At 39.0% G+C, this 14,019-nt stretch overlaps 1 protein-coding gene across 6 annotated transcripts in view; it reads left to right on the top strand.

Annotated features, from left to right (window-relative positions):
* FAM13A (family with sequence similarity 13 member A) overlaps positions 1 to 14,019 on the top strand; it is a 144,349-nt gene that overhangs the window by 109,637 nt on the left and 20,693 nt on the right. For all 6 annotated transcript variants that reach the window (XM_039353399.1, XM_039353400.1, XM_039353398.1 and 3 more), the window contains one exon: positions 8,402 to 8,546. In XM_039353399.1, the coding sequence (XP_039209333.1) occupies positions 8,402 to 8,546 (145 nt within the window). The remainder of the gene's footprint in view (positions 1 to 8,401; positions 8,547 to 14,019) is intronic.

The raw sequence follows: 14,019 nt of genomic DNA, 5'->3' as shown, positions 1-14,019 counted from the left end.
ATAATTCCAAGTAGCATTTAAGAAGATCATTGATCTAGACGTGGTCATGAATCAGTGCAACTGAACCAGTTTAACTGGTTGTACTTGGAAATCAGAGAACAGATTTTTGAAGGGCATCCAAGACCTTGGCCAAATCTCCTTGAGTCCCCTGAACTTCTAGTCATATTTCTACTCCAGCTATGGAAGTAAAACTATACAGTTAAAATCCTGCTGGAAATGGGAGGCTAAAGTTTAAAAAAAGATTGCTCAGAGTCTCTTACTTGGTTCTTGGCAGAAAGAGATTTAAATCAGAGAACTTTATCATTCATAAAGAGATTAAATTGTTCTGCAACTGTTATGCTAGGAAACTAACACCCTGGTTTTATTAGTAAGTTTTATACCTACTCAGGAAGGCCATGTTTGCTCTCAGCATCATGAAAACAGCCTGTGTTCATTGCTTTGATCTGATGAAATAACTGTTCCCTAACAAGCGTGGTGGCTTATGAGGTTAGACAGCTGGACTGACAATCAGCAGCCTGGCATTTGGGACCCATTGCTGCTATGGGGCGGAGTGAGGTCTTGTCTCATGCTCCAGTTTCCACCGATCCAACAGTTTGAATGCAGGCAACCATATGTAGATGCAGGAGTCCTCAACCCTTGGATTATGGCCTACTAGAGGGCTGCAGCCCATTTAGAACCAGGCCATGCAAGCAGTGGGTGAACTCACAGCTCCACTTGCATTAGCGGCAAGCACTTGGGCAAATGAAGCTGCGCCTGCACACCTACCACTTGCATGGAACCATCTCCTACCCCTCTCCGCCGGATTGCCAAACTGGAAAGGTTGGGACCACTGGATTAATGGGTACTATGGTGGGCAACATCACAGAGGTGTGGAAGGAGCCCCCACTTGGGCGTCCCTCAGGCAACCATGGTGTTACCTGCAAATCCTTTCACTATGGTGCTTCCAACACGGAAGTATTAGTATTAATACTGTTCACTTATTTTTGACCTTTTCAATACAATTTTTCTCTAATCTTGTTGGATATTTTTCTCTTGCTTCAATAATGTAGCTTATGAATTGAAATTTATTCCTTCCCTTTGGGACTGAGAGGTTAAGAGAGGGCAGATCCATATGCAGAATGACAGTTTCCTGTCAATTCTGTTTTTCTTTTCTTTCATGATCATTCCTTTCTTTATAGAAATTACCTTTAGCGTATTATTTTCTCAGAAGCAAAGAGAATCTGGATAACTAGAGATAGAGATGCTTCAACATCTTATTATCTTTTTTCAAGGAAGCTGTTCGTTTAATCTAAGACAGATGAAACAAGAAATAGGGCTGGAAATAACAAATCAATCTCTGTATTTATCCTGCCAATTTGCATGGATGATTTTATTTTGCATAATTCATTTTACATCTACAAGCCTTGAGAGTAGGACAGGAATCTTGCTGGTTATTTTTCCCTGTGGCTGCTGAAAATCTTTTTAAACATCTTCTCTGAACTTAACCAGTTTTGGAGATTTTGTCTTTGCCTCTTAAAGTATTTGATGAAAACATATATTTGAGCAAATTCTTTTTTTTTTTTTTTTTAAGAAAAATCTTGGAAAGCTGAAGTCTGTGGCTAAATTCACATTCTGGTGGTGGTGGTGATGTGGAATTATGGCGTGTTTATAATACCCTGTAAAGTACATAACTAGGCAGTGTTAAATTGGAACCAATGTTTTGATCCAATGGGGTTGCAGGATGCCAGGGTGGGTCTATATAGCAAGATGTACAATAAGAGAAAGACATTTGTGATCTGATGGTTTGTATTCTTCCTCTTCCAAAAATGTCCTCTCCACAGGGCAGCCATGTAAATGAGTCCCTACTGAACTTGGAGGCTTATGTCAAGATACTGTATATTTTTAGCAAGAATACAGCTCTACCTACGTAATGTTTTTAATTCCATTGCCAAGTCTATTGTTAAATAAAGTCTTGCCCCCTTTGAGTTGAGTTTATCTCTGATAACTTCATAAACACATCATGTAAAATTCTAGGTAACAGTAAATTGTTTCTTCTGGAATGCTTTTCTGACTTCCCAGTCTAGTCTGCAGTCCTTGGATTTCTTGGCAATTTCTCACTGAATAACAATAAGCAATACAACCCTGCTTTTTGAAATCAGCCAAGGTTGACTGAGTGTTTACATAGGCATAAATAAATATGGTTTCTAGGGGATCTCTTGTCTCTCATGTTTGCAGAATGCTAGAGACATTAAATAAATGCTTTTATTGGAAAGGTTTTTTGGATCATTGATTCCTATGTCTAATCTTTGTGTTTTCTTGCAAGTTTTCATTGCCAGAAAAGATAAATAATCTGGAATGCCCAAAGCATTTTAAAATGCATATAAATGGAGATAGCTTTCAAACAGCCGCTTGAGCTTTGCAAAAGATGTGGGTGCTTTAATGATTCAAAGTTAGATATTTTATTTGTCTCCCCACATGTTGTAAGACACCTCTTTTGATTGCTTTGCCCAATAACATTTACCCTTAAATTGTGTGATTTGGGTAATACATAATCAAGAAATGTTAGATTCTTTCCAGATAGTTTTACTTATTTTGTTAAGTATTTTGATTTCAAAATAACAACTAATACAAATGAAACTTAAAACAAAAAGAATAGTATGAAATAATAAAAAGTGTAAGAAAAAAGAAAAAATATGTTAAAGAAAAAGAAAAGAATTATATAAAGAAATGAATTCTAACCGTCATTAGAAATATGGAGAAATTTAATAACTCTTCATCCCTTAAGGTTACAAAAAAATTTCATCCCGTATCTCCTTAGTTATAAGCAAATCCATAAAACATAAACTTTTCAATCTTGGTGTCAGCATAAAGTCCCTAAAAAGTTTTCAGAACGTAGATAAATGGCTTATTTTAATATTGACCAATAAGCTACTTTATACTCATTCCTTTAACTTTTAACAGTCTTAATCTTTAGTTCATTCAAATAGTGTCATAGAATTTATTTTTTCTTCCATTTTTTTTAATCTGATTGCATAAAATTCTTTGAGGGTTTAACATGCCTCTTTTTTAGTTCCTGTAAAAAAAAACTAAGTCATTTTCTTGGTTTGTCTTGCATTTCATGCTTAATCCATGCTCTTATGCTCTTGACTGGAATCCAAATGTTCATGCTCTTTCTGTTAGACATCGATTGATGACAACTACATATATTGTGATATGGTTGCATAAATGTACTGTACACTTGACTTTCAAATGTATGTGAAAGTCTTAAAAAGAATAACATAGTGCTGGAAAGACGGATGCCAGTGAGTAGGGAATTGGAGTGTAAGTATGATTAGTAAGATCTAGTAGGAAAACAGTGACAACATTTATATGACTGAGAGAATATCCTTGGAGTTCCCATCATCCCAACCAGATGTAGACCAGATGTAGAGAAGATCATGTGATCTCAAGTCAGACTCCAAATAGGATAGCAGGCAGGCTGCATCGTGTGATCTCAAGTCAGACTCTAAATAGGATAGCAGGCAGGCTAACTTATGTTGCTGAGTAAGCCCTGAATATGCTGTCCCAAAGGTGATTTTTCCAAAAGGCAACTTGGCTTTCTTGTTTGTTTGCTTTTTTCCTTTGAAAACATTTCGCTTCTCATCAAAGAATCTTCTTCAGTTAATCTTGGATGAGAAGTGAAATGTTTTCAATGGAGAAAAAAAGTTCAATTGGCTTTTGAGAAAAGTATCCTTGGGACAACTATGATTGTGAATCTCCATAGACAACCTGAAGATGCAGTTTAGTGTGACTATGCTATGCCCCCTTATTTTCTGGCAGGACCAGATCATTTTTCAGCACTGAAGATTCTTGGCTTTCCTATAGGCTTCCCACTCTGTTCTCTGTTCTCACAAGCATAGAGAAGGATGATACCACAGACAGGCATGTCACCATGCTTGAATAGTGGCATCAGAAGCAAAAAATAAAAATAAATTTGTTCAGTGAACCATCCATATATATGTTTGGAATGCAGCTATCTTTGAATCTACCATTCTTGAGAAAGTTTTGTAGATTATTCATCGCATTGCAAGATGGGAGAATGAGCAATAGCCCTCCATAACCAACCCTGTAGATAAGAACACTGGCACCCCCATATATTAAATAAATCAAAAATCCTTGCTTAGTATTGTCAGAGATAAAATGCACCAACATTTACTAAGGAATAAATTCCTAATATGGTTTTATATATAAACCCACTGAAGTAGGTCCCAGTTGGACTTAATACTGACCAGTGCTCTTAAGGTTGATGAATGTGCAGTATAGTTTTTGGATGTTTCCTTAGGAATGTTTGATTCTCTTTATTGAATAAAATGTTCTGAATGTACAATTGATCTACCCAAATTTTTATTAATGGCAAATCCTAGTGTATAGGTGTTAGCTAGACCACTCTTGAAATGATTTTACTGTCTGGCTTGGAAAGATCCTTGGTAGTTTTAAATTACAGTGGTGACCGCATAGCGGAGATTAATGACCTGGTACAGTGTGTCTTGTGAAGAAAAGGATAGGGAAGTCATTTATACCCTATGACAAAACTTGTTCTTCAGATGTTCCTTTAACCATCATGTTCTTCCTTCACAGCAGAGTAAGGCTAGAGGGAACAGGACATGTTGTAGTGGACTCTGAAATTTTATTTTGAATTGCTATGTTTGCTTCTTTACATAATTTGGATAAAGGTATGATAGTCAAGAAGATCGAGTGTTTTTGTTTTTTTTTAAAGTTGCAATATGTTTATCTCTTATGCTTCATTTTGTAGAGCAGCAAATGCTGTACATATGTGTTGAGAAAAAAGGAAATAAAAAGTTATGCAATTGATGGGTTTATAACAGTCAAAAGTGTTTCAGCTTGAGAAAACATGCTTCTCCTGTTAGGCAAACTAGCAGTAATATTATTATTTATTTATTTAGCCCTTTATCAAGGCACAGTATAGAATAACAATACCAGAATAATGAATTGTAGATCAATCTAATAAAGTTAACTTGGAATCCAATAAGCAAAACTTAACATTAAAACATCTAGCATGAAAGCAATACACTTATAAAATAGCATCGTGGGATAGCATTGACTATATAAACATCCATGATAATTTAAAGGAAGTGTTATCTTGGAACTATCAGCTAGAATGGAGCCCCCTGACTACATTAGCCGCTAATCAAATATAAAGGTCTTTAAACCTCCTTTATTTAGCATGGCTTGTACAAAGTCAAAGGCAGGAAGCGAGTCACAAGGCCAGATCTCTAAAAGCCTGGTATTGGGAGACAGTGACTCTGGAATAAGGAACCAAGAATGCTCTGCAGAAAGGAACATAAAGTATTAGCAAAATTGTAGGTAGAAATGAGGGCAAACAGATATTGGAGAGTTTGTCACTTAGCACAAGCAAGAATAATTTAAATTGGGTTCTGGCTCAGATAGAGAGCTAGTGAAGAGCTTGTCATGTTATTGAAAGATGAGAATAATGTGGAAGGTCTGGCAGAGCCCAGACAGCACTATTCCTCACTAAGATCAGGGGATGAAGAGAAGAATCAGGAACACCTGTCAGGAGATTATTGCCCTATTTAGGCATGAAACAAAGCAGACACTAATTTTGGTGCAGTCTTCTCTGCCAAATCCTCTTGGATGCTACATATATTCATCAAATGCAAATAAAGTCAGTAAATGGACCAAAGTCAACTGGTCATCAAGCAAGACTCCAATCATGCAGGCAGAAGAAAATGGAGCAGTCCAGGAGCCCCAATGATAGTTGGGAGAATTATTAAAAAGAGGATGAGAAGGACAATTGGATCATAAAGCATTGTCATTTCAGTCCCAATGTGATTAAAAAGTCCATTAAAGTTTAACATATGTATTTTAACCTTGGTCAAATAAACCAATTTTATATTCCTTCCTTTTACTTCTAGCAAACCTGATCGTTAGTCCCTTTCTAGAAGTTGATTCCTGTGCTTCTCCTGCTGAATTAGTTTTTTGTTGTTGTTGTTTTGTTTTTTGGAAAATAACATCCACTTATAGATCCCTATGACATTCTGCTAGTGGTGAAAGGTAGTTGCACAATAAAAACATTGCCTTCCCTGTTCTGTGCTTTTATTTTCTTTCTGTAGCTGATATCTTTTCTATGGTGGTCTTTGTAGTAATTATGGTGAGAATCATACAAGATAGTGTGGCTATCAGCTTGAATGGACTGATTAGGCTTGATAACTGAGTATTCCATCCGGGTTTATAGGTAGCATCCTTTAAACACAAGCTCCTAGTGAGCAATAGGGAAAGTAAGATCATCCTGTTTGTGTTTCTGGGCTTCTGTTGGACAAAATGGGTGATAGGCTTCATCTAGCAGAGCAGGAGTCTTTGTTCTTAATGTTTTGTTTATTGTATTGTAAGAATTCAGCCAACTGTGGTTATTGAATAAATTGTGGTTAATGGTACAATGTGTGCATGTCAGAAAAACTACAGACAGAAAAAATGCTATGTTGTTTGTGAGGATGTTGACTTTGAACTTGATTTGCGTTTTCTGAGATTGGAGTATGTTTTCCATAAAGAAAATGGGACTATTTTGGATACTGAGTGGAATCTGTTCTCTCATCTCTTTTCATCGAGCTGGTTTGGCAGAATGAAGCCTGCAGTACAAATATATTATTCCTTAGGTTTCTAGAACATCTGTGGTTTGATTGTTTGCATTTTGTATGTCACTTTCCTGGCGACTGGACTACTCAGGCAACTTTCTTAAACTTGTGTAGTTTTATGGGTCTAAAGTGAAATTTAGATTTATTGCAGCTTCCTTTGCACCCTCTGGGTGGACAAGATTTTATACTTAGGCTGCATGTATAAATATATAGACTCGGGAGCATAAAGGGGCTGAATAAATTTATATAGAATTGTGCTACTCAAGCTTGTTGGTTTTTGTTTGCTTTTGAACTTCCTGACAACCATCTGAAAGCAGTGCTGATTATTTGCATTACAATCAACAGAGCAACAGAGCAGTTTATTTCCCACCGTCCTTTTAATTCAGCATGTTGGCAAATTCCAGAGCAGATTAATTTTAACAGTTCCCACTGCAGATACTGAAAAAAGAACTGCAGGGAGTTTACACAGAGTTTCAGATGCACAAATAGATTCTGACTGTTCTAAATAAATAAATCACAGGTAAAAATCGGCTGGTACCTTTGTGAGCCAGTCATGTTTTTACAATAGTGCCTGTTAACCTGCTTTAACTCTTTCCCCCAGTATTTCTGTTCTTTCTAATTGTATGGAGAAAAAAAAAAGAAGTCTCCAAGTCTCTCTTTGCCATTTTCCTTCCCTGCCTCTTTCTTCCCAAGTTACAAGTAAAGACTTGGTATGTTTGCTTACATCAGGCGTGTTCCTCTGAGAGTCCCTTTGGATTAAATTTCTCTTCATTTTGCAAAAGAAATTGAGTGCGCTGTTATGCCCAGAACATAAAGTCAGACAGGTTAAGTGTGCAAAGCCAGTAACAAGAGGGCAATGAGTTTAATCTACCCAGACACACAGGACATATCGGGTATCTGGTGAGTGGGCACCATGCAAAATGCTTTCGTTTCTTTCTTCCAGCGTACATTATAGATCATCTCCTCAGCAGTTTCTTGCTTAAGGTTGGGGATTGTGGGAGGGAGAGAGAATGAAGATTTGTTAGAATGTAAAGCATTTCTGCTGTGTGGCTTACTCTGCAGGGCCCCTACCCCTTCCAGTTATTAAATGCCAAAGCCCGTTATGATTTCAGTTTGCGCAATAGCAGCTTGTAATATCCCAGAGCTCCTCCATAAATAGGTCTGCTTTCCCCACACCCAGCTAGAAAACAACCACAGGAAGCCAAGGACGTGCAGCCAGCCAGCCCAACTCGTGCTAGCATTCGGAGAGCTATACCGCAGCACAGTTTGCTGGAGAGTCTTTGCAGGAAGAAGGAAGACTGGAGTATCCTCAATTTCCAGGTTGCACTGTAGCCTTAGCAACAGCAGCCTCTTAGGTGATGCATTTTTGGAAACCGAGAAGTCAGAACTTTAAGGGGAAAGTCTTTGTTTTCACTGCTTTGTCTTTTCAAGCCATTCAAGTATTAACTCTACCGATAGCTTACTCAGTTGGAAAGAAGCAACTTCTGAGCTGCTTACTCTGCTTCTATAGTCCAGAAGGTTTTTGGAACAAAAGTTTTGATTTTAGTTTTTTTTTAAAAAAAAAACTAGTGTAAGTGATCCATGAGTATTGAAGGCAGCAATTGGGGAAAAGGCTGGATACTCAAAGCCTCCCATTTTTCAGTTTGTCTACAGAAGGGAAAAAAGGCTGCTTTGGTTTTTGCGCTCGTGTGATTGTTTACATTTGTACTTTCCATTTATGCTGAAGTTTGCAAAAGGTTTTTGTTTTTTTCCTTTGGGGGGATTTGCTACAGAGCTCAAGTATGAAAATCCAGGAGCATCCAGGCGTTCCTGAAGTCAGATTACAGAGGAGCCCAGAAATTGACGCCGAGGAAGACACTTTCATATCGGAAGTGCCTCGTCTGGACTTGTCGAGTTTGTGCAGTGACAACTGGGAAGGTAGGATTGCTTGTTGAGCATGAATTTCAGAAGGACTGCATTTTTTTTACTTCTCTCTCTGATTTTCCCTCTTGTGTCTGTGATAATTTGTGACAGTTTTCCCCAGCCTCTTATTATTCAGATATCTTCAATAGTAGCTTCTCAATCCACACGTCTATTGAATTACACGTCTGAAGAACACTGAACTGGGGAAAGCTAATCTGTAGAAAGTAATAAACTATTTCAGTACAAGAGCTGAGCTTTTGCTGGAAAAGATGCCATTGGGCATTCTTTTCAGGAACATAACACAGAGAAAAAGAAAAAGAAATGTTTTTGTCTTTTATCTGTCCTATTCAATTGATTGCTAGCATTTTGAGGTTTAAAGGCAAATCAGCTAAAAGATACCTTAACAAATCCTTCTGTGGGAAGCATATTTGTCCTTAGGTTCAGATAATACATATATATTCTCTGAGGGAATGAAAGCTTGCTTAAGTTGTTGTTTTTATATCCCTACTTAACTATCTAATTTTTAAAAATCTATTCCCATCTAAAATGTGATTCAGTTAAGAGAATTCTCCCCACCATCTTTTTAAGGATCTTAAAATCATTGATTTATCCAATGTAAATGGTCTGATTTCTTTTTCTATGTAGCAGAGATATTTAGCATTGGCAATTCTAACACTCCTTCAAAGCCATCCTGATTCCGACAGGCCTGTCAGCGAGCAGGAGCGCTGGGTGAGCCACACTTTGCAGGACGAAGCTGGCGGATCTATGCCGGCAGGCCCATAGGAATCAGGACAGCTCCGAAGGAGGTAGCTGCAGGGAGGGGGGGGGGAAGCAGGAGGGTTTCCAGCAGGTGCCGCCAGCCCTGTAAACGCGGCACTGCCCCTCCACTTTCTAACCCCAAAATCCCGGAGTAAAGTTGGGCAGCCCTTGAGTGCCGCTGACAAGCTGCAGCCCAGGGAGTGAGAAAAAGGAACCAGAGGGGCGTGGTGGCTGGGCTGCCTTCTGGCCCGCTGGATTCAGATTTTTCCTTTGATTGGGGGCATATGGCCTGACCTTGGCTGAAATTCAAATCCCTCTCTAAGCAGGGATTGGGAGGCTGAAGGCCTCTATCTTTGTGGCCATGCAGTTCTGAAATCGATGGGCTGCTGCTGGGGAGCAGAATCAAAAGAGGGCAAAACAAGTGTAGTCCATCATGCTTTATTGATTGCAAAGTTTTCCTAGGGTTTCCTATCCCTTCCTGGGCTATTAAAATCACACTGGCAAGGTCTGTACTGAACACCTGGCTGCAAACTACTCAACCGGATTTTAGCCTAGCCCCTTGTGCAATCCCAGGCCCCTTTCTGGAGTAAGAGGATGTAGTGACAGGAGAGAGCTGCAAAATTGATTTGTTATTAATTCTTGTCTTTAGCATCAATAACTACATTTTTTGACGACTTTGCTAGCACCTGCTGGTTGTGAACTTTCCTTTCCCCCTTGGGGAAAGAATTCAGGAGTGCTAGATTTATTTTTCCTGCTAATTACAGTATACTTTGTTGGTTTTTTAAGGAGCTTATGAGAAAAAGATGTGTCTGAAAATTAAAGGATGTATCGACTGAGTTGTGAGATAGGAAAGGGAAGTACATGGACTTATGCACTTCCAGTTGCTGACAGGTGTGCCACTAATATTCTGACTGGACACCTGCATGCTCTCAGGGCCCAAAGATTATCTTCATTCTTTATAGGGCGGTATTGTGGATTAACTAAATTTTTCTGGCTTCTGATTGTAAGGTGAGTATCCCGAGCTATGGAGGCCTTTGATCTTCTTCTTAAATGCATAATAATAAAATAATGAGAACTAAAGGCTCAAAGGGAAGGCAGACTAGAAAGAACGAGACCTTTTGGGGTCTTCAATTCCCTTCCTGTTAAGAGTTCCTTAATAAGGTTTGCTCTTCCTTCCTAACATCAGTAAAGGAGGTTTTTCCAGAAAATATGTGAAGAGCCGTAATTAGTGATGTTTTCTTTTTGGCTGTGTGTTAATTTATATATAATATATGTTTAATTGAGGAGGGCTTGGAGAAGTAGAAGTGGCCAATATGGAGGCTGCACCTTGCCCTCCAGATCTCTGTCTCCCCTGCAGATCTCTGGAGAGGAGGAGGGGGTGGCAGGGCAGCTGTGTGAGGGAAGGCTGCCCCAACAAGCCAGCATTCTTACCATGCACGATTGAAAATGGGAATTCCCTTGTGCAGGACCCGGGAGCGCTGCTCTCCTACCGCCTCCTCTTGTTCTCCAGAGATCGGTCAAGACAGAAGTTGGACTCGGAGGAAACTGCTTCCTGCAAACGTCCTCCACCTCCTGCTTTGCCGGGAGGGAGTAACAGAGAGAGAAACACCAATGATGTCCGGGATTGGGAAAAGAATATCTCTTTGGCATGCTACACACACACACACACACACAAACATTCCAAGTTTGGAGACTTGTATCCACATCTGAGTTAGCAAATTGCCAATCATGCCTGGGCTTGGGGAGAAGGCCCTCTCCTTCCTCTGTGGATAAACCTGTCCCCAAACCTGGAATGCGGTGTGTGTGCGTTTGTGCGCATGCACATGCGCTTGGCTACTAGCGGTTTGGGGAGGCGAGGAGTTTGCGGGGCACCGAGTTGTCCCCACATCGAGGTAGCCAGTGCGACTTGTTCCGTTCTGACCCAGCTGTCTCGAGTCAGCTGTGTCCAGTGAGTGGCGCCGAGCAGGCCACACCCACCTGCTAGGCAACTGGTGGTGCTCGAATATTGCCATATCCTAAAAGCGGTACAATCTCTGAAAAGGTTGAAAAGCCCTGCTCTAGAGAGCCTAGTGTCCTTTTTTTTCAAGTGCTTAAGGACATTGTTTTACTGCATTTTTGGATTTGGGTATTTAGGGTGGGACTGAAAAAGTTTGTTCTTTAATAGCAGTTCCTTTCACTAGGAAGAACTGTATATATCAACTTTGGCAACTTGAAGATAAATCGACTTCATCTCCCAGAATTCCACAGCTAGCAAGGATAGAGAGTTGGATGATGTATGTGATCCCTTCCAACTCTTACATTCTGTGACTCAGTGGAAATGTTCAGTGTATCTGTCTATCTGGACCAAAGCCTTTGGAACTGATGCCAAGTTGTGTCCACATGCTATTTTTGTATCAGTCCAGAATCTTAAAGCAGGCTCAAATATTTATTTATTTATTTATTTATGAGACTTATATACCGCTTTAAGTGCAAACACTCTCTAAGCGGTGTACACTAGTAAGCAATGTATATATATTTTTACATTGCCCCCAACAATCTGGGTCCTCATTTTACCTACCTCAGAAGGATGGAAGGCTGAGTCAACCTTGAGCCGGTGAGATTTAAACTGCTGACCTGCTGAACACAGTCAGCTAAAGTGGCCTGCAGTACTGCACTCTAACTGCTGTGCCACCTCGGCAATATACTAGTTGATAAGCAAACCTGCAGTATCAGCTGCTGTGGGTATTTGTGATGGAATATACGAGATGATATAACTTTCTTTTTACAGTTTGATAATATATTAGATGCTCTTCCTTTAGATCTAAAGAATGCTCCAGCCATATTTTTTTCCTTATATATTCTAATTATTCTGCTCAAAAACGAATCATTTTGTTGTTATATTTGCAAAGGTAATCTGAATAAAGTTGCATACTTTCCCTGTGATTTTAGCAGTCAGGGATGAAATGAGAACTTTTTTTTTTCTTATTTTTTTCAAGAATTTGGAAAGACTGCAGAATGGATGTTTTTTTCTCTTAATCTCTTGAAATCATTGCCTTGCTTGATGCAAATTCCACTTTAGGACATTTTGGAAGTGAAAGCAAGGAATACAGTTTTACTTCTGAAATGTGCTGCTAGTTGTTTGGGATATTTATGATTAGAATTCATACACTACCCAGAGTCTCTCTTTGAGGAAGATGGCCAGTTTCTGAATATGATATATAAATTAAAATAAAATAAAATAGAACAAAATCATGTGAAAGAGAGGTCAGTGGACATTGGAGGCGTCTGTTATAATCTCATCTGACTATTTTGTAATCACGAACCAAGGATTGACAAATCATGATACTCATGTTCAATTGTTAGGTAGGTGAAGAGATTTCGAAGTATTTGATTTAGCCACATGTACTCATTGTCTTGTCTACAGTCTATACAGTAGTATGGATTGTCCCTAATCTGAATCATGGATAATTAAACAGGGTTGGGATAGGATTACCTAGACTAGTAGTGGCAAACCTATGGCACGGGTGCCAGAGGCGGCACTCAGAGCCCTCTCTGTGGGCACACGCGCTGTTGCCGCAGTCCTATGCCTTCAGCTGGGTTTTATAAAACCTTTTCGCTTTAGGCTTCTGCCGCCGTGTACAAAAAAGAAAAGGTTCAATCAATCAGTCAATTTCAACTTCTCACAGGAAAAAAGATCTTGCAAAGTTGGAATTGATTGATTGAACTTTTTAGTCCCACCCAGTCTGTTGTTACCACCGCAGCCATGCCCAGCCAATGGGCCACACCCAGCCAATGGGCCACACCCACCCGGCACCCGACGATGCATAAGTGGGTTTTGGGTTGCAGTTTGGGCACTCAGTCTCTAAAAGATTGGCCATCACTGACCTAGACCCCTGGTTCTCAACCTCAGCAACTTTAAGATACGTACACTTAAATTCTGGGAATTGAAGTCCATACATCTGAAAGTTGCTGAGGTTAAGATACACTGGCTTAGGCCAGCAATGTGAATATTCTACATTGTAAGTTTGTCCGTTTTCTACTAAATTAATACTATCTTGGACACTTTCTGAATTCAAAGAAGTGAAAATGGAAAATTAGTAAGTAATTATTGATACTGATAGTCCATTTGCTGAAACACTTGCTTAATGTAAAAAATAGAATTGTGTAGCGCTTTTTACTTTTTTAGATGAAAGTTAAGGAGATCAGATTCCAGCACTATTCTCATACAAGCAAATGAGAATATTTGGCAGGTCCCAATAACAAATTATGAATGCTCCTAGAGGCAATTTTCTGTTCTGTCTTCAGGCCGTTATTCTGTGCCCTACATTTTGTGATTATTAAGATTAAGGCCTTTTTCTTGTGACAACTGTTCATATGCTTGAAGAATGCTATCATAATATCCTCTTTTAATCTTCCTACAAATGAGTAAATATCTTCCAAAGTACTTCATTTTGAGGAATTATAATATTAGGGAAGTTTGGAAGTAGACATAAATATTCTTGAAAAAGATAAAATCAATACTTACCCCAAACTATTTTACCATTTTGCTCGTTTGTGTGCTAGTTTTAATTTATGCAAGTATTCTTTGTTAGCTTTAATTTATGCCAGCAATATGATTTGTTATATTCTTGAGGCATTTTATGACACAGATGTCATCTCTGTGTGTAATATTTTAGATATTCACAAATTAAGTATATCCAAGAGGAGGACTTGTGATCAGTGGCATAGTTTTCTTAGTTGACAGGAACTC

Source organism: Crotalus tigris, unplaced genomic scaffold (genome assembly GCF_016545835.1).
Source record: "Crotalus tigris isolate CLP2741 ecotype Arizona unplaced genomic scaffold, ASM1654583v1 scf7180000018518.7366548510:968632, whole genome shotgun sequence".
In the NCBI taxonomy this organism is placed as follows: Eukaryota; Metazoa; Chordata; class Lepidosauria; order Squamata; family Viperidae; genus Crotalus; species Crotalus tigris.
This window is presented reverse-complemented; position numbering and strand designations above follow the sequence as displayed.